Genomic DNA, 18953 nt, shown 5'->3' on the forward strand with positions numbered 1-18953 from the left:
GTCATCCCTTGCTCACTATCATTGGATTACTGTAACTATTCATTACTGTAATTGTTCATATTTGTTGAGGCGAGGCCATATTGTTATGCAATGCCATATTGGCTGGGGCATCTGTAGGAGCTGCTTGGAACTGAAACTACAACCATGCCTCCGTTCAGCTGTCTGGACTGTACTCCACCTGCAGATTTCTTTCAACCACCTAATTGAATGGGTTTAGAGCTTGACTGGCATCCTCAGGCATTCCTTGAAGGTCTCCAAGAGCAGTGGAAACAAAGCCACAAGGAACCGTACTACAGCAGTGGAAACACACAGTCCAAGGCAGAATCAAAGGGGAGGGAGAGTGAGAGAGAGCTTGCATAACCAACAGCACAGGATATTACATGGAAACAAATTACATAGCAACACAGAGCATCCATTAGAAAAAAAGACTCACAATTAGTTTGTAATCTGTGACAAGTAATCAGAAGTGCTTTGACATACACACATTATAAGCTCAGCATCATTCCCCTCAAACACAATTGCTGTGTGTTTCAAAAGCAGGCATACATGCAAGGTCACAGTACATTACTGTATTAAAAAAACACGTATTTTAAAGAAAGATTATGTTGCTGTGGGAGGGTTTTGGAGGATAGAAACATGTGTTCAGACACACACACACACACATACACACACACACAACCCTACAGCTCACCAGAACATTTTGCACCTTTCCTATCCTCTTTTGCCAATCTCCTCATTGTTAGTTCTCGGAACCCCTCTCTGTCTGTTCATTATCAATGCACTGCTGATTATCACATCACCACAAAGAGCCGGTTGGCCATTCATTCAGGTTTCTATGGGAATGACGCAAATCCCTGACCTGTTTGGTGCCTCGTGGCCTGGACCTGTTCTCTTGGACCTTGGCTCTGATGCATCTACACAACGACAGGGTTGGAACAGCTGAGAGATGGTGTGCAAACCTGCTGCAGTCCTGCTGAGCAACTCCTGGTATGATTTTATTTCTGATGTGATCTAAAGTATGTGTTGTTTTGTTACATAATTGCTTATTTTGCACCAAAGTGTTTCAACTAGAACTGACACAAACATGTTTGTCTCTGCTATCTCCTGGATGTTACTGGTTAGCTGGCTACTACTTTTTTATCCATTAAACGTAGGTACAGTTAAAAAAGCATATCTGATGTTTGCGTGAGTGTGTGAATGTATGTGTGTATATGTATGTTTTCTGTATTCGCACATACAGGCACACACCCATCATATTAACATACCTTTCACGCTGACATTATATTAGTTGTTACAGATTATACTATCTGGAACAAGCGTTTTTTGTTACACGTAGTTGAATTCAGCTATTTAACTGTTCACTTCTTCATTTTTATTTATTAGATCAACTGCATAAACTCATCATTATTACTGTGACAATACACAATCATGTACTGAAACTAAAACTACAACAACCAGAAAGAAAAAGTAACTCTTATTGGACTGGCTCCCTCCCAGAAGACCTTGGGGCAGCCAATGTGTGAGGCTGGAATTGACCTGCAATGAGCCAGATCCCTCCTAAAGGTTTGGGGACGGCCCACGGTAATGACACTTCAAAATAAAGGTACGAAAACTTACTAAAGGTAAGAAAAGTCCCCGCAAACACACCAAATTATAGTTAGTACTGTACTTAAGTACCTTTGTAATTTTCATGTTAATTTATAGCCTACTTCTACTCCACTGAATCTCAGAGGGAAAAATTATACTTTTCATGCAATACAATTATTTGATACATTTAGTCAAGCTACTAGTTAGTTAGTTTTCAATTTTAGATAATTACAATTATTATCAACACATAAAATATGACATGTTATAGATGAAGCTACCGGGAGTAAAGAATTCAACCGATCTAAATACTTTTTCTCACATACCTGCATTTTTCTCTGGTCCAACATATGTAAATGAACACACACCACACACTTTCACACGGTACATGCACAGAAACGTATGCAAATAATAAAGAAATGTATTATTCTCTTTATGTTTTGTCCCACCTGTCTAAGTTGTTTGTCTGATTTGACTACTAAAGAAAAAAACATTAAAGACATTTTGAAAGTACTTATCATTTCATAGTCCAAAGACACCCATACAAGATGGTAACAGCTCTGATTAACTAATAGAATAAGCTACTTTTTGAAAATAAGCTTGGAATGGGGGTATTCAAAATGAGAAATACAGCATAGTTTGTCTCTTCTCAAAACTGACCTTAAGCTGTGTATAGAGGTGCAATAATCTACCTCTGTTCCAGTGCGTGTCTCAGTTAGGAGGCTGAAATGCTGCATGAGTCCTGCCATCTACTGGTTGTTAAATGTACTGCTGCTGCATTGCTATCCAAAACGTTCTGTCCTCTGAAAATATATTAATACAATAATAAATTAATAACCTCCACAAACACATTTATATCAAAAATATTTTCATATAGTCTTTCATCAAGTTAATGTTTATAGTCATTTTGAATGTTAAACATAATGAATGCTGCAAATCTCTATGTATTTCTAGCACTGTTTGCCCTGTACTGTATGATTCAGAAGTTTCCATCTGCATTGCATCCAAAAAAAAAACAGACATCGTACCAAGTTTTGATTTTGCCTGTGCCCTCAAAAGCTGCCAATCAATAATTTATCAATACTTATTTATCAGTGTTTTAACATTCTGGAACAAGATGCATAGACGCTTTCTATGTTTTGCTGTGGACAGTTTATGATAAGCACTGAGGTATGCTACAGTAGGTTGTTAATTAACAAACTATAGTGAAGAGGCCTTTTTAAAGGTTATTTTTTTCTTTTTATTTAGTCGTTGATCTACTTTGACAGTCGTGACGTATCGGTTTTTTTCATGAAACTGTTGAACTCTTTTCATCAAAAGCCGTCTGCCGAAACCCGGGATCGAACCAGGGACCTTTAGATCTTCAGTCTAACGCTCTCCCAACTGAGCTATTTCGGCTCCTTCACGAATTCTGAGACAATGTAGACTGATTGTAAAGATAGAGGGCGTTCTGGCCTCACGAAAACGGTGTTGGGATTTAAATGTTATTTGATTTTAAGGTTCATTTGACCACTTTTATGACATTGAAAACGAGGGGTATGCTGTTAAAACAAAGGCCCAGGGGGCCACAAAAAAATATTAATACCAATCTTTTCATGGATAAGGGAGCCCAACCAGCTAAACAAGAGTTAAGAAAACATTGGATAATAAAAGATTGTTTTTAGGGTATTTTATGGCTAATTTAATACACGGGTCCAAAATGACCCGCTAACACTTCAGATGGCAGCAGAAAGCTAACACCAGAGGAAGGTTAAGTAAATTATATTAAAATGCAAAAAACATCCAAACTTCTAGCTGTGGCCTCTTTATTTTCGCCACCTTAACTTTCTTCTACCTCTCGAAAACCACGGAGGAAAGTAGGCGGCAGCTTGTAAATACGAGGGAGACAAATTAAGTACAAGTTTAACAGACCTCTACTTTACTTGACCTGTATTATACAATTACATACATATGGTATAGTATTTCTTTTTTCACCACGGATTTACATGGTATCTGATTTTAACATATATTAAAATGCAAAAAATATCAAAACTAGTTGCTGTGGCCTGTTTATTTCCTCTAGGTCGAAGGGCTGCTGGATCTCCCTACATTATTCACAGCAAATGAGCATTTTGGCATCTAGTGTCTACAAATCAGTTTCTCATATTTAGAAGGCGCAAATAAGCTCTGAAATGTGTGGCTACGCCTCTGTTGTTCTTTCAGTGTGGTTTAATATGCTGATGGTATTATAAACGGCATGTTTAGGGTAAAGTTAAGGGTTTTACAAGAGATGAATGTGCATTGACCCTGGTAAATTCACAACCACACACACACACACACACACACACACACACACACACACACACACACACACACACACACACACACACACACACACACACACATCAGACATGATGATGTTGAAATTAAGATTAATGTTTCAGTTAGCTCTTATAGCTGCTGCTGAATGCTCCAAGAAACTCCAGTTCAAGCCACATGTTTGTCAGCGTTGGGGTACCTACATGCTCTGCTGTTTCACGTGACCTGATGTAAAGATTTATGTGTATGGTATCTGAGTCAGAAAACAACATAATCACTGTTTTGGCTAACCCTGTACGTAGTTTTGTCAGATTCTCCTCCAGATTGTGGAACCATTGGCGAACATTGGTCTGCATATTAGACACTGAACATTGTGGAAGGCTTTCATTTTTGTGTTTTGTATTTTTGTGTTTGTGTATGTTCTTGTTGTGATATGGATCCCCCTGGGTCTGAAATAAAGTTATTAATAATTATAGTGCTTAAGCCATCTCTCATATGAATCTCACCAGTTTTATTTTTAAGCTACTGGGACACACAGTGACAACAACCATAGAAACAAAATCAATTCAATTATATTTCCATAGTAACAAGACTACACAGAACTATATGTATACTATTTGCACAGATGCTTTATAATTAACCATGCCAAGGAACAACAGCATTGATTTAAATTACATCTGTATGTGTAATAATAATAAGAATAATGATAATAGGGAACTGTCTAAGTCAAGACCCAAAACAGCTCTTGTAAACTTCCATTACATTTAGCAGACCAACCACCACATTTACATTGAGCTGTACTTGTGCAACTTATGATGTTCAAATCAAAAAGTTCAAATCTCAGGGTGTCTTTGACAGTCCGGGGACAGACTGGTAGAAACTGGGCAGAAGGTCCCGATGATCCAGACATCAAGGTTGCATGGGGTCCATGATGGAAGAGGTCAGTCATGATGCAAGAGCCAGCGGATGCAGGCAGCATGTGTGGCGGATGTTAAACTATGGGCAAAGAGGCAATATGTAGGCATTTACACTAACCACTGAAGGGTCTGAGCTGATGATATTCAAAGACTAATTTGATTTATCATAACTGCTTTAGGGTGTCTACATTCCCTCCAACATTGTCTGGTTGTTTTGAAGAGCACTGAACAGCCCAGCGGCTTTCAGGCTCATGCATCATCATATGAGCTTCTAAGGCACAGTAGTACTGTACATTATAATCCTGCTGTTTGCCGGCCAGTGGGGTTTCCTGATTCCTCTCAGTACTACATGTACCCTTCTAGCATTCACCAATAAAAATCCTCGCTGTTATAAAATCTGCATACTATACAGAAGTAAGCCGTGCGAAGACTACAGCCTAGAGTATTTGTTCCTTGAACAGAGAAGTATTCCCAGCAACAAAACAATAAGCGGCTTTATCTGACAGTTTTATAATACAGGCCTACATACATACATTTTTATTCATTTTCATCTTCTTTTCGACTAATTTTTTAGTGTCTTCACTGACTTCCAGTTTTGGATATCATGGTGAGGCTTCACCAGCAGGTGCAAAAAGGTGCTCCTGTTTGTAGTAAGTTTTTGACCGTAGATTCATGTTGTTGTCAGTTAAACCCCACAATACTCAAAACTGGCCAGTGCAACTCCCCGAAAAATCTATTTTAATTTTCTTTCCATAAATAAAGACATTTGCATCATAAGTTGATGCAGAAAAGGCAAAAAAATTGTTCACCAGAATGCAGAAAATGAAGTGTTTGATATGCTCAAATGTTCAATATTGTTCAAAAATGGAGATCTCAACGTTGAACCCAAAGTTGCGCCCTTAGGCTCTGCACATGACCTTTGAGTTTAATTCTCTCATCACTTTCTATTAAACTCACTGTGTCTGTTAATTTAAAACTACGCTAAACCTTTTTGTTTTTGTTTTGATCTATATCGGTTTTCACATTCTGGAACAAGATAAAAACATTTCCCACGTTTAGCTGTGGACAGTGTATGGTAAGCACTGAGGTACAGTAGGTTAGTGATTGTACTAGATAACATGAAGTTGAGATTTCCTGGAATAATGCATAGTTGCATTTAGCTTTAAATTTGAAAGTCAAAGCTTTATGTCTTCGGTTTGATAGTTATAATCCACGACTGTGACATCATGATCGATACGACACGGTGGTGTATTTTTTGCATTAAAAGACACCTGCCGAAACCCGGGATCGAACCAGGGACCTTTAGATCTTCAGTCTAACGCTCTCCCAACTGAGCTATTTCGGCTTACATAACAACTACTCACAATGTGTAAGTATTATAGGATTATGAGTTTGAAATGATTGTCTAATGGTACGCTACCATACAGCGAAACACTTCAGTGTTTTTGGCCAGCGAAACTTTGCCTCGGGAGGTGGAGGGTGGTGGGAGCGTAAATAACACGCAAGACCGCAACAGATCACCAAACTGCTAGACAGCTAGCACAGAGGATTAAAGCTAGGTAGCATAGCTAGCAGGTAGTTTGACAAAAACGTAAACCCACCGGGAGCACCAGCAATGGCAGCGACCTTCTTCCAATTACCGTAATTCCTCAAATAAAAACCGGGGCCTTTGTTAACATGTGTTGTTGAAGGTACCAGGATTTTATATTAGCTGGCTGTTGTTAAGAGGCAGCCAGGCCTTTATTTTTAATTCCATATGTTTAATAAGTATAATTGTTTTAAATAAAATGTTTTAAAAGAAAAGCCATAGCGTTCCAGTTGACAGAAATCATTCACTTTTTAAAAGACATTTGCAAAAATATCTCCACATAACAGCAGGGAGGGCGGCAAAGCAATCAGGGTTGGAATTAATCAAAACACAACCACTGTGTCAGTTTGAACCCTGCAAATGTACCGGGTATTTATTTAAATTACAGGAACTACGGTATTGCTGGAAGATTACAATAAGGGTTAGTGTTATGTTTAATTTGAGGCCGGCCTTTATTTTTATATGTTGACCACACCCCCGGCCACTATCAGACGTCACGGGGCAGTAAAAATGCACAGCTGCAAACCAACAATAACATTTTAGCTCATACATGCTCTTGTAACCTGGCTATGTAGCCTATAGTTGCCTTGAATGCTTACAATGAAAGCCAAAGTCAGAACATGCTAGAGGTTGACCTGTTGGCTAGCTGAATCATTTTGAGTGTTTAAACTAATATCTACAGTGGTCTATTGGGTGGTGTATTTGCCCTGACTAAGTCTGTGGTTTATATAAATCACAAGTTGTGTTGATAGGTACCGATGTTTATGTAGAAACATTTAAATCACATACAAATTTTCATGATACAGCTCTGATGACCTCAACCGTCTGTGTCAGATTTTTTTAAACTCCAAAAACAAACATGCAAACCTGATTGGTTCTCGAGTGGTCCACATTTGAAAAAATTTAAATTTCCTCAACTTTGTTTCGCTTGCCTCTGCAATTCTCTCTCGATTTGCAGAATGAGGGTAAATTTTGTCTCCATTCAACCTCTAGAGAGCTCAACAGACCCACCCACAGCAGGTTCTGGAAGTATAAATACAATGCAATTTCTCCATTGACAACTGGAGTAAAAGCCATAAAATCGTAACTGTCGATGGTAGGCTTAAAACCAGCTACAACATGACAAAGCGATTGCATATGCTCACATAGATGCCAAAAGGAGGAGGGGCGGGACTGTTGAGCTCTCAGAAAAGCTGTGTTGGAATTATAATATTTGTTTTTTTATTGTAATAAAATGTAAAAATCATCCAAACTTGTAGCTGTGGCTTGTTTGTTTTCGTTATACCATACCTTTCTTTAACCTCTCGACGGAGACAAATGAAGCGATTTGACTTACAAGATTTTAATGATATTTGATTTTACCCCAAAAAAATGTAAAATGCAAAAATCATCAAAACTATAGATGTGGCCTGTATGTTTTTGCTAGGTTTGAGTGCTGCTGAATTACTTTGCCCGGCAGGCTCCATCCCACGTGGATGACCTTCTTTTTCCCATTCTGCAGAGGTCTGTATCGCCTCCCTCCCACGCAACAAAAAGCCCAAGTTTTCAAACAGCATGCTGGCAGCTTTTCAACTAATGCGTTCACTATATCTCTCTGGGAGGAGCATGGCATGAAACTGCAGGTAGGCTACTGGAGGTGCCCAGTGCCTACTGAGGGCACCCATACTGAACAAGGATGCACCCACTTGAAACAGTAAAGGATGGCTTCTCATCAGAAAGCAAAAAGCCAGTTCAGTGAAGTTTGCTATCACGATGCCAACAGTGACATGATAATGCTAAAATTAACATACAAATTGTACCACCTACACACTACATTATTGGCTACTTTCTGATTATTATAAATGCACAATTGTATGCAACTTGTAGTCCTTTTTTAAAACAGACCTCATAGATCCACAATAAATAAACATGATATATGCAACAGTGTGCTTGTTGTGTCCATGGAGAACTTGGTGTTTTTTAGCTTAACAGTATATCAATGTGTCTCATCCAGTGCCAAGAGATTAATCATGTGAGCTATATGGACAGGGTGTACATTGTACTCATGCTATTTCCTTCTCATTAGGTTTCATCCGAGTCCAGGGCTTTTTATAAACAGAAATATTGTCTGCGTATTTTTTTTTGCATTTGCAAAATCTTATAGCAGAAAGCATACATTAATTCAAAAAGACATGAGTACAGGACAAAGGCATCAAAGACAGACCTTAGTATTTCTATTTTTATTCATATACGGTAATTCAATATTGCATGGTTATACATTCACGTAAAAACAGCACCATAAAGCAAACTTACGAAGATAGCATATTCTTGGTGTAAATACAATATAATATATATTTTTTTCATGTGTTTACATTCTAGAATACATCAATTGTGTGTATATTACACAACCTCTGAAATGAGCCCCAGTGTGTGTACATCATCAGAAAAGTGAACACACACCAGGTAGAGCAAAGTCAACAGGAAACACAAGTCCTATAAAAAATCCTTCAATCTGTGCTCGGCTGTAGTAACAGGTTGTGATGACCATGGGGGACCACATATTTGGATGAGCCACCTGCAACTGAAATACTCTAAATCTAGAAAAGTCAGTCTATAATCACATACAGGACAATTGACTTGTACTGCTGATTTCAATTTTTTTTTTATTTGGTCATTATCCAAAAATGTACATTATTGTTATTTCAAAGGAGAGTTGCATGCTTTATAGCATGCCATAAACCCAAACTAAACCACAGTGGAAAATTAAATATAATGCAATCAAAAACAATTGACCTGCAATGAATACTATTTTTTTTAAAGTTGTAAGTATCCTTTTTGTTTTGAGAATGTGTCATAACGGTTATTTTAAGATTGTCACTTTTGGTGATGCACTGGACTGCCTTATATCAAAAGGTGTTCCTGTTATTTTCTCCTTCACCTTGTCTATTTTACAGTATCATAGCTACTTCAGCACCGCCAGCTGACTTTCCACATAAGTCATTAAATAGATTTTATTTTTTACTATTAGCAGTAGTTAGCAGTTTTGGCAAAGAGGCATTGCTAAAGGAGTAAGATGAGACGCTTGATAGCACTCCCATGTGTCCATACATGACTGTGTCCAAAACCGCATAGCATCAGTATGTACCTAATATGTATAGGCCTACTATCGTTCAACATACTTTTGTGTGAATTAACAGTAACCCGTGTATCTTTTATGATGCACTGAGCTGTAATTACCACGTCACTTTCTGAGAGTTCTTTCCTGTTGGAGACATGTAACCATGGTAACCCGTGCCACCTTCAGCTCTACCTGCATCATCAGATAATGCTTAAATTACTGAAAAAGGTAAGCAACAAGTCCAACGGTCGCAGATTTCTATTAGTAATGTAAATTGAAGCATTATTGATATAGAGAGGTGAGGTCCCTCCCCTTCTGGGGAACCACCATTGGACCCAATTTTAGAGAACAAAATGCTGTAGTGAATTACTTTTTTGATCCTGTTTGAATACACCATGACATAGCTACACATATGATGTTTGCAAGATTTAAAAATAACTTTGCGGTCTCAGTTTCTTGCAAATTTGTTGAAGTAAAGTATAAGAATGGAAATATGTAGCCTAATTAGAAAGACTACTCACCCCAAAGTCGCATGAACGACGTCTCGCTAAAGCTATGATAACAGTGTGTTTTGTACCGGACTGTAACGTTACTCACACAAGCAGCAGGTCTTGCTTGTTTTTTTGCTTCCCAACTGATATAAAGACACTGGATAAAACGCTTCAGGTAAGATAATGTAACATCTGTTGTAGAACAGATCTATGCTAACTAGTTAGCTTAATCAATGTGCTTACCTTCTCCAAGCAGTATGCAAAACACCAATATTACATTTTTGATTTGATATAAATTTAAGAGCAAAAGAGTTGCATTTACATGAAAGAGCATTGCAAGATTTTATGTAAACACTGTAACATTGAGAGTTTAGTAACTACTTATGCTAAAGCAAAACTGCATTTAATAATTCACACTAGCCTTTAATTGTTCTCTGACTTGTTCCCCTCCTACACCCGGAAACATTTACATCTCATCATTCTATCATTGCTGTGTAAATATCCAGCATGATCCCTTTTAAGTTCAGAATACACCATATACCATCTGAGCAGAACTAAGACAGAGACAATATTAAATACATTCAAAGAGTTTGATAAGCATTTATTTGTTCAAAGTGTCAATGTTTATTTTAAAGCTGCCTTGGGGCATTTGAGTGGGTGGCAGACCAGTTTATCCTCTGCTCCCTTCTTCGGAGCTGTTAGGTAAGCACCACTATGAGAACGCTCTATCATACAAGTCCATTTGTAAACAGACCTTACAACTTGAAACAGTGCAAATTATGTACACTTTTTTGTTTGCTGTTGTATGATTTTCTTCAGCAGCAGAGGCTGTGTGTACCACAGTGACAACAACATCCTGCTCTAACTGAAGCCTGAGATGAACATTAGCTGTGATTAGTATGGGCTTGCTGCTGCTGGTTACATTGAAACATCTCCCAGAGGTGAAATTGTGTTTTTCACATACTAGCTTCATGCACCAGTGAGTTTCATAATAGAACACACCTGTGACTCTTTCCTGCTTTTTAATTGTACTACCCCGGCCCATGTCTGTCAGTCTCAGAGGACCTCTGCCAAGCAGTGGTCTGTACCTTTACTTGCTTCCAGCCGCACCTGCCGGCTGGTTTTTCTGTTCTCCACCCAGGAGTTGTGTATGATAGTGCCCCCTGGTGAAGGGTCTACCTGGAGCAGGGACACCACCCTTTTCTTAACCTTAGCACGGAGGGCACGGCGTAGCTTCTGTCGGGTGAAAGCATAGAGCAGAGGGTGGGAGACAGTTGTACCGTAGGCCAGGGCTAAGAACCAGAGGCGTAGGCTGACCAGGGCTTCACTGGGGCCTATGCCCAAGATAAGCATGTTGGTCACGGACAGGGGAGCCCAACAGCCCAGAAAGGTGGTGATAATGATGAGGGACATCTTAAACACCCGCCTCTGCCGCTCGCGTCGATCCCTGTGTCGCCGCACTGCCCGCCTCAGGGCAATGATGGCCGACACAGAAGCCTGGACGCTTGTGGTAGGCATGGCGGTTGCAGCGTTTGTGTCAGAGGTCACTAGTGGAGCAGAAGAAGACAACGCAGGTGGGGAGGTAGCTGTGGGGGTGGGGGAGGAGGAAGGGATAAGGGGAGGGTGGCTAAGCTGTTTAGTACCATCTGTGGTGCACTGCTCCCCTCCTACCTCCCCACCACTATTATTCATTCTGAGCCCCACCTTTTTTTGTCTCTTGTGGGGCCCCCTGAACTGCTTTCCCTTCTTCATGTGGGAGCCAATACGGATGTTTAAAGCCCTCAATATTCTGGAGTAGGTAAACAGCATGACTGCCACTGTGGTAAAGAAGATGGGTACCTGCAGGATAAGATGGATATGCATACCCAGGCCTGTGTGGTAGTCCTGCCCGCCAACACACAGCAGTGTCTGGTTACGCCACGCTGGCACCACGGTGGAACTGATACCATGTGAGGACAATGACAAGCGTGTCACCTTCCCTCTCTCCTCTGCTCCTTCTCCACTGGACCACTGCACCTCTAAGAATGGGATAAAAAACACAGCTATCGAGGTGACCCAAACGGCAGCCAGGAGCAGCGTTGCTCTACGTGTAGTCAGCAGCCTGTTGGCAGGCCGCACTGAGATGTCATATCGGTCCAAGCTGATGACCAGGATGTTGATGGCTGTGGATATGCTGGCAAAAGTGACACATGCCTCGTGGAAGCAGCAGAGCAGGGCCAGGTTTGGTCCAGGAGGCAACAGCACAATCACCAGAGTGAGGGGCAGACACAGCACACACACCGCCACATCCAACACATGCAGATTGACAGTCACCATATTGCTCGCAGAGTCCACTAAATTGGATTGAGAGAAGTAGAGCACCAGCACTGTCAGGTTGCTGCTGAAACCCAACACTAGCTCAAGCATGAGGAAGGATGTGAGCGACACCTGGAAGCCCAGTGAGTATGGCGTGTACCAGGACGCCGGGCTGCTTGGCAAGCCCCCTACTCCAGAATCCTGAGGGACTCCCATTCCCCCCAGGCCGGCCACCGTCCCGAGCCAGTCACTGGACGCTGGGCCTGGTGTGTAGCTGTCTGTCTCCATGACGACCTCTCAGCCCTCATATATTGTATCTGTCACACTGTTGATGAGCTCCCATGATGTACCAGGCTGAGCCTCCATGATGCAGGGATGTATAACAGCTTGGTGGTGCTGGGAAGACAGGAACACAATCCATACAGATGAGAAATGAACTGTCGAGGATAAAATCAAAACAAACATGTTATCTCTCATAGCATGTTAGACATCTCAACATTACTTTGGATAGAAAACTCAAAACAGACCCATGTTGACCAAAAGATCAATATCAATCTATCTATCTATCTATCAAAAGATTTATCTCTCTATAGATTTAATGTTATAAATATGCATGTATCATTTGCAGATTGAACAGGTGCTACATTATGCATCAATCCAGACTTCAATCTGTCTCCTATCAGTATCCCTGATTACCATTTAGGCTCAGCCACAGCCTGAGACCTGCACACAAGCTGTCAGAACCGCAGGTTGCCACAATACGCCATCAAAGTGTGTACTGGAGCTCAGGGGAATGGGCTTTTGATTTTTTTTTGGATAAGTATTCAGACCAATAACCTGCCCTCACAGTGGATCAGTAAAAACAACACATTCGGCAACGCAAAATTGGTTATGATCTCTAGTCTGCCAGCTGTAGTAGACCACGTGATTTATGTGAAATACCTCCACTGCCAAGAGAATATTTATTACATAAGTGTGAGTGCCAAACTCAGTTAATTCATCATTTTGTATCAGCGACAGTGTCACATCTTAAGAGTTAATCGACTAAAATATACTGTGGAAGGACATCAAGGAATAGCTGTAGAAAGGTAAACACCAATCAAAAAACAGATTTCAGGGAGATTTGTAATTTAAAACAGATACAACAAATTGGCAATTTTAACTATGAATGAACCTACCAAAACAAATAGTTTACTGAAGCACATTTTACACAATAAAAGAATTGTTCTGAAAAAAAAGATGTCCGCAAGAACTTCTAAAGCTCACCAACATATCTTGTTTGTTTAATATGAACACAAACAAAAATGTAAACAGGCTTGGGGGGGTGTACTGTACATGTTGTAACTATTTCTTGACAAACAACAATCTGTCTGACAAGCACACACTGTCTGTTCAGCATCTTGTTGGTTGACCAAAAACCTCACTGGAGCAACAGTGTTATTGGTCCACCACTCACAACGCTGTAAAACCACAAATTGTTGTTTTCGTATTTCCTAGTTGTGTGCCAATAAAACCAACTGACCTTTAGTGATCAAAGTGATCTTAAGAGCTGGTAAGCATATGTGTTTTGTTTTGAAAGAGCTAGGCTAGCTACTTTAAAGTAGCTAGTGCTAAACTAATACGTTAAGACTCTAGCTTTATACTGTACATAACGCACGGCCAGACATGAACAAACATAGCACTAACAAAATTCCAAATTCTCTTTAAAAGACCTCGTTGCACCTATAGTCTAGAGACACTTCGACCTTAGGCAAAATTGATTTTTAGTATCTTGTTAAAGGCACTTTAACAAGTGAGAGCGAGAGAGAGAGAGAGAGAGAGAGAGAGAGAGAGAGAGAGAGAGAGAGAGAGAGAGAGAGAGAGAGAGAGAGAAAGAGACATTGCATGAAGAACATTTTTGTGTGTTTCTTTTCGTTAGACTAGTCCTCCTGTTGTGTTCAGAACACATCTCTAAATGTGAACCCGGATTTAGGGTTGATGATCCAATCCATTGTTTTGAATTCTGGTTGTGGTGATTACCCTTAATCACCACAACCAGAATTTAAAATGAATGGTGTCTTTAACTCATTCTTTATTAACGATGGCATGAAATGGAGGACAAGAAAACTATTTACAAGTGTTGACTTCAGTTAAATATCAACCAACAACTAGACTGCTGTTACGTAGTGCTGCAGCTCACAGGTCATTGATTTTTTGTTATACCTGTTAGACACCCAGACCGTATTTTACTGTTGTATTGACAACCACAAGATTAAAAGCAGTGTGCACTGTGCAGAGCACAGCTGATTAGAGGGTGGCCACTGATTGCCCCTTTGGGAAATCACTTCAGTGACTAAAATCACAGCTTACTTTCCCCTAAAATAATTAAAAGGTGAAAATTTCAGCATTAAGTCTTTAAACATTTGTTGACGACCCTACAGATCTAATAGATCAACTCTTATCTGCTGGCAACAACACATTTGGTTGAGCGATGGACTCTCCCAGTTTCTGTTGCCATGGAAACCCTACTACAGTTCTGGCAGAAGTGCCTTACTATCGAAGTGTGTGACACCGAGCTTTTTGGTGACGCCATGCTATTGACAGGGAGATGGTAGAGAAGTAGAGTTAAAACATCTCTCAACTACAAAAAAAAGCTTGAAAACTATAACATCCATACGAAAATGATAAGGGAGACAAAAACAAATTCACATACTGATATACAACAGTCTTTTTGTATGTTGACCTTCATGTGCTCCTGTTCAATAGAAAGGAGGAAGAGATGGACGTCTCCTGAGATCAACAGCAAAGCAACATAAGCCAATTATAGACTTCATGGAAACAAGGCAAATTTCTACAGAACTGTTTAAGCTAGCGAGGAAACCGTTGGCTGATACAGATTAATGGTTTAGCTTAAAACGTTTTTTTAAGAGAGATATCTCATGGGGTTGTAAGGAGAAAAGAAAGGAAGAATACTGGGAAAAGTAAAGTAAAAAAAAAAAACAGCCAGTAAAGAATTGAAGGTGTGCATGAGCACAGCCCTGCAGCCACTTTGCTTGACTCATTTTGCAGGTTTCCAGCTGGTCCATTCGTGAGCAGACTGTCTGATTTCCACCAGAGGCTGGAACTGCAGAGTGAAGATAAGGGGGCATGGGAGGGGGGCTGTCAACGAAAATGTAGAGAAGTGGTGGATTTTTGTTTAAAAGAAGGCATGCATCACCTGGAAGTAGGACATCTGAAAAGCATGCTGGAAACCTGAGACAGATTACAGAAAATGTGAGGAAAGAAAGTAGAAAAGAAATGTGAGCCAGGAGACTGGTAAACAAGATGTCCCAGGGTGCCGAGGTGGCAGCTTTTTTTTCCACTCTAAACTCCTACATCACTAACTGCTGCTGGTCTCCTGGTTGCCTGCAGAACAAAATGCTTCGGTCCCAAAAGACTCCACTTACAAGTGAAAAGCATGAAGCCTGCACGGGTAAGATGCTAAGCACAGAAAAGTGGGCAGCCAATCTTAAAACTGCAGCGGAAAACCAACCTGGTCATAGAATGGAAACTAGAAGTCTAAGGTTTTCCTTTTAAATGGGTATTAATGGCTTGGCTGTGCTAAATCTGCTTTATTTTTAGGAAATGTTGGTGTGATTTTTATACAGTAGTACCATTTTCTAATAAGTTTTCTTCTTGAAAATAATCTGTTACATTGGTTTTCTGCATGTATACCACTGTTTAATCTCGGTTGAGTTGCAAAAGCCATTCATGTGAAGCAGAAGTGTGAAATATCAATAAATATGACTTGAATATGTCTGACCCTGGAGAAAAATGTGCTGTTTCACACTGTTCTTTATCCTCAAGTTTGATATTAAGAATGTTGTCCCTCTTTGAATCTGAGTGATCTTAAGGTGAGTTCAGTTTAAGGCTTTGCAAAGCACTTTTTGTTTCCAAATACAGATAAAAACTTGTGAGAAAGCAACTCCACCACTCCTGATGACTAACTATCAAACGGACGCAGCCAAGTGTGAAATCAGGTGCATTTCTAAAGATGGCTTCCTAATTATATCGCCTGTGAGTGGAAGACAATCACCAGGGTGTGCTCCAAGTGACCGTTTGTGTGACCATTTTCTAGCTTTGAAGAAGGCAATTATGTCACCTAGACTCTACTGAGAAAGAACTAGGAAAAGGTCAAGGAGATGGCATTTAATCAGTGGATTCCCCGTCTCAGCAACACCTTCTCCATTTACCCTCTGACAATGTAATGAGGTCGGAGGTGAGCAATTACACATTTTCATAAAACAACTGACTATCAGGTGATAAAGTCAAGAACCAAGGAGTTATGTAAATTTGTGAGGTCAGTTTTCTGAACGGATCTTCAACAGTATTGCAAGTTGTGGAAAATATATAAATGTTTTAAATTACAACACTTTACAGTGCATCAAAGCCCCAGAAGAAGTTATTTTACAGACTGGTACACCGCATACAAAGATGCCACTTTCTAAACATATCTATGCTAGGGATGCACCGAATTCGGGTTTGGATTCGGCCAAATATTGGGCTTTTTGACGGGGTTTGGTTTCTGCCGAAACTGATGGAGTAAGCTGTATGAAATGGAAAATGTTACTTGTAAGCAGAAAAGTGTTGTTTGGCAGTATTTTCAGTCAAAAGAAGGGGATTCAAGTCAAGTTTTACATTCAATTTGCGGTGCTGATTTGTCTTGTGGTGGCAAGGACCCTAAACAATACACAACATTGCTGCTGTCAAAACATTTGTGTATAAAACATCCAAAAGATTATGAGTTGTGCATGAAGGAATCTACAGACAGCAGCCAAAATGCAGAAACTTCAGGTACGGCAAAGGAAGGACAATCACAGCTAAAATCCAACCAGGCAGTGCCTCTCCCGGGCTGTCAGCTGTTCTCTCAGTATATGAGTCTCCCTACAGTGGGAGCGGGACTGCTGCCCCTGACACACTGACCAGAAGGCTGACCGTCGGCAGAAGAGGGTGTTGGACTTATCAGTCTTTCCAAGTTGGTCAAAAAAGTGCCGCGGAACACATCAGAGCGACAAGACGAAATATGTCTCCAGGACTGCAGGTGGCACTAATCTGTATTGTTGCCCAAAAATTAAACCTGGAAGCTGATTGGACGAACATGTCACTTGTGTCTGGTTTCTCCGGAAATTCATTGCCAGACTGTCATGGCGGCTTATTCAGAATTTTCTTTATTTTACTCATCAAAACGTGTTTCTGAAAGCATTTTAAATGAGAAATAGGCCATGCAGTTGCTGAATCTGTCTTCATTTCAGATCAACAAAGGTCAGTTTAAAAGATTTTCATCACATTTTGAGAGACTCTAGTCACGCTCATGCCGCTTCTCGTTTTCGGGTTTAGTCAGATTGGTCATTTGTCATTTGAGTCCAACTGCCGGCAGTGCCCGCCTTCCGACTGAGCATTTCAGGTCGGCCAAAAGGAAAGCCGACAACCCCTTCGGACCACCCAGGATGGACAACGGCACGGAACACATCGAACAGACTCGAGTCACCAACCTTGCCAGACTGTCCGACAGCCGATTATCGGGTTGATGTGTCAAGGCCCTTAGCTTACGTTAGCTTTGTGATTTCACCCACCCAACATGCCTTTGTCATGCACTGGTTAGCAAAGATTTGCACAAAAAAAATTGTCACTCATCTGTTGATAGCAATGTGCTTTCCTACGACGTGAAAACAGCGTATGAATTCAACATTAAGTTGTTACATTTAACTATTTTAGAGGATCTGTTTATGGACTGTGGATGGGAGTAGGATTCAGTATTCAGTTTCAGATTTGGCAGAATCTTAACCAGTGGATTTGGTATTCGGCCGAACCCCAAAAATCTGGATTCAATGCATCCCTAATCTATGCCCTACAACCGTTTCCCCGCCGTTGTAGGAAGACAGAAAATATGTGACGAGAGACTGTATAACATGTTTAATTGAACAGCGATCACATCAGCATTCCCCCGGAGCGGCAGCACAAAGATTAAACGACAGTGAAGATAATCTTAATATTCCTGTGAGACAAGCTGATGTAACAGGTTGTCAAAATGATGTATAGTGAGAAGATAGGAATGCTGAAGAAAAGGTACACAAATAACAATGGAGAATACAGATTTAATGTAGGATTTGCATGTGAATACTGTGGAAAATGAGTGATTTAATCAATCCAAGTGCTTGATATTTTATTCTTTTCTCTCTCAGTGGAAACCTAAACAGAGCCAGACACCACTGAGTGCTAACACTGTATTTTTTTTAAATTTTATTTATATTGAGTATAAATATATATATACAGTATATATATATTTATTTATATATATGTATATATGTGTATTACTGTGATGTTACACTTATGCAGTGGAATGTGGAATGTAACTAAGTACATTTACTCAAGCACTGTACTTAAGTAAAATGTTTAAGGTACTTTATTTTTATGTTACTTCATTATTTAACTCCACTACAATTCAGGGCCAAATATTGTACTATTTACTCCACTTCATTTATTTTACAGCTTTAGTTACCATATAAATATCAGTTAAACAAATTATAAAATGAACACTAGAACTGCACGCAGTTTCAACGGGGTCCAAGCCTCCCCTCGCAAGTCGTCCCCATAGACCGTTAATATAAATGGACAGAGCATGAGTGACGTCACCCATTGGTTTGTGGAGATCAGAAATGAGTCGT

At 40.1% G+C, this 18953-nt stretch overlaps 1 protein-coding gene and 2 non-coding genes across 4 annotated transcripts in view; all 3 read right to left on the bottom strand.

The window, feature by feature from the left end:
* Nucleotides 1-2909: 2909 nt before the first annotated feature.
* trnaf-gaa lies at nucleotides 2910-2982 on the bottom strand. Its single transcript has one exon. It is a non-coding gene; the product is annotated as a tRNA-Phe (tRNA).
* A 3089-nt stretch (nucleotides 2983-6071) lies between these two features.
* Nucleotides 6072-6144, bottom strand: trnaf-gaa. Its single transcript has one exon. It is a non-coding gene; the product is annotated as a tRNA-Phe (tRNA).
* A 3091-nt stretch (nucleotides 6145-9235) lies between these two features.
* Nucleotides 9236-18953, bottom strand: part of LOC117942744 (G-protein coupled receptor 22-like) — a 15404-nt gene continuing 5686 nt past the window's right edge. Inside the window, exon 2 of one of the 2 annotated variants that reach the window (XM_034868371.1) lies at nucleotides 9236-12666. In XM_034868371.1, the coding sequence (XP_034724262.1) occupies nucleotides 11032-12558 (1527 nt within the window). In that variant the 5' untranslated portion in view covers nucleotides 12559-12666 and the 3' untranslated portion in view covers nucleotides 9236-11031. Of the gene's footprint in view, nucleotides 12708-18953 lie in introns of both variants that reach the window. The other variant, XM_034868372.1, reaches the window with a different exon arrangement.

Source organism: Etheostoma cragini, chromosome 4 (assembly GCF_013103735.1).
Source record: "Etheostoma cragini isolate CJK2018 chromosome 4, CSU_Ecrag_1.0, whole genome shotgun sequence".
Lineage (NCBI taxonomy): Eukaryota > Metazoa > Chordata > Actinopteri > Perciformes > Percidae > Etheostoma > Etheostoma cragini.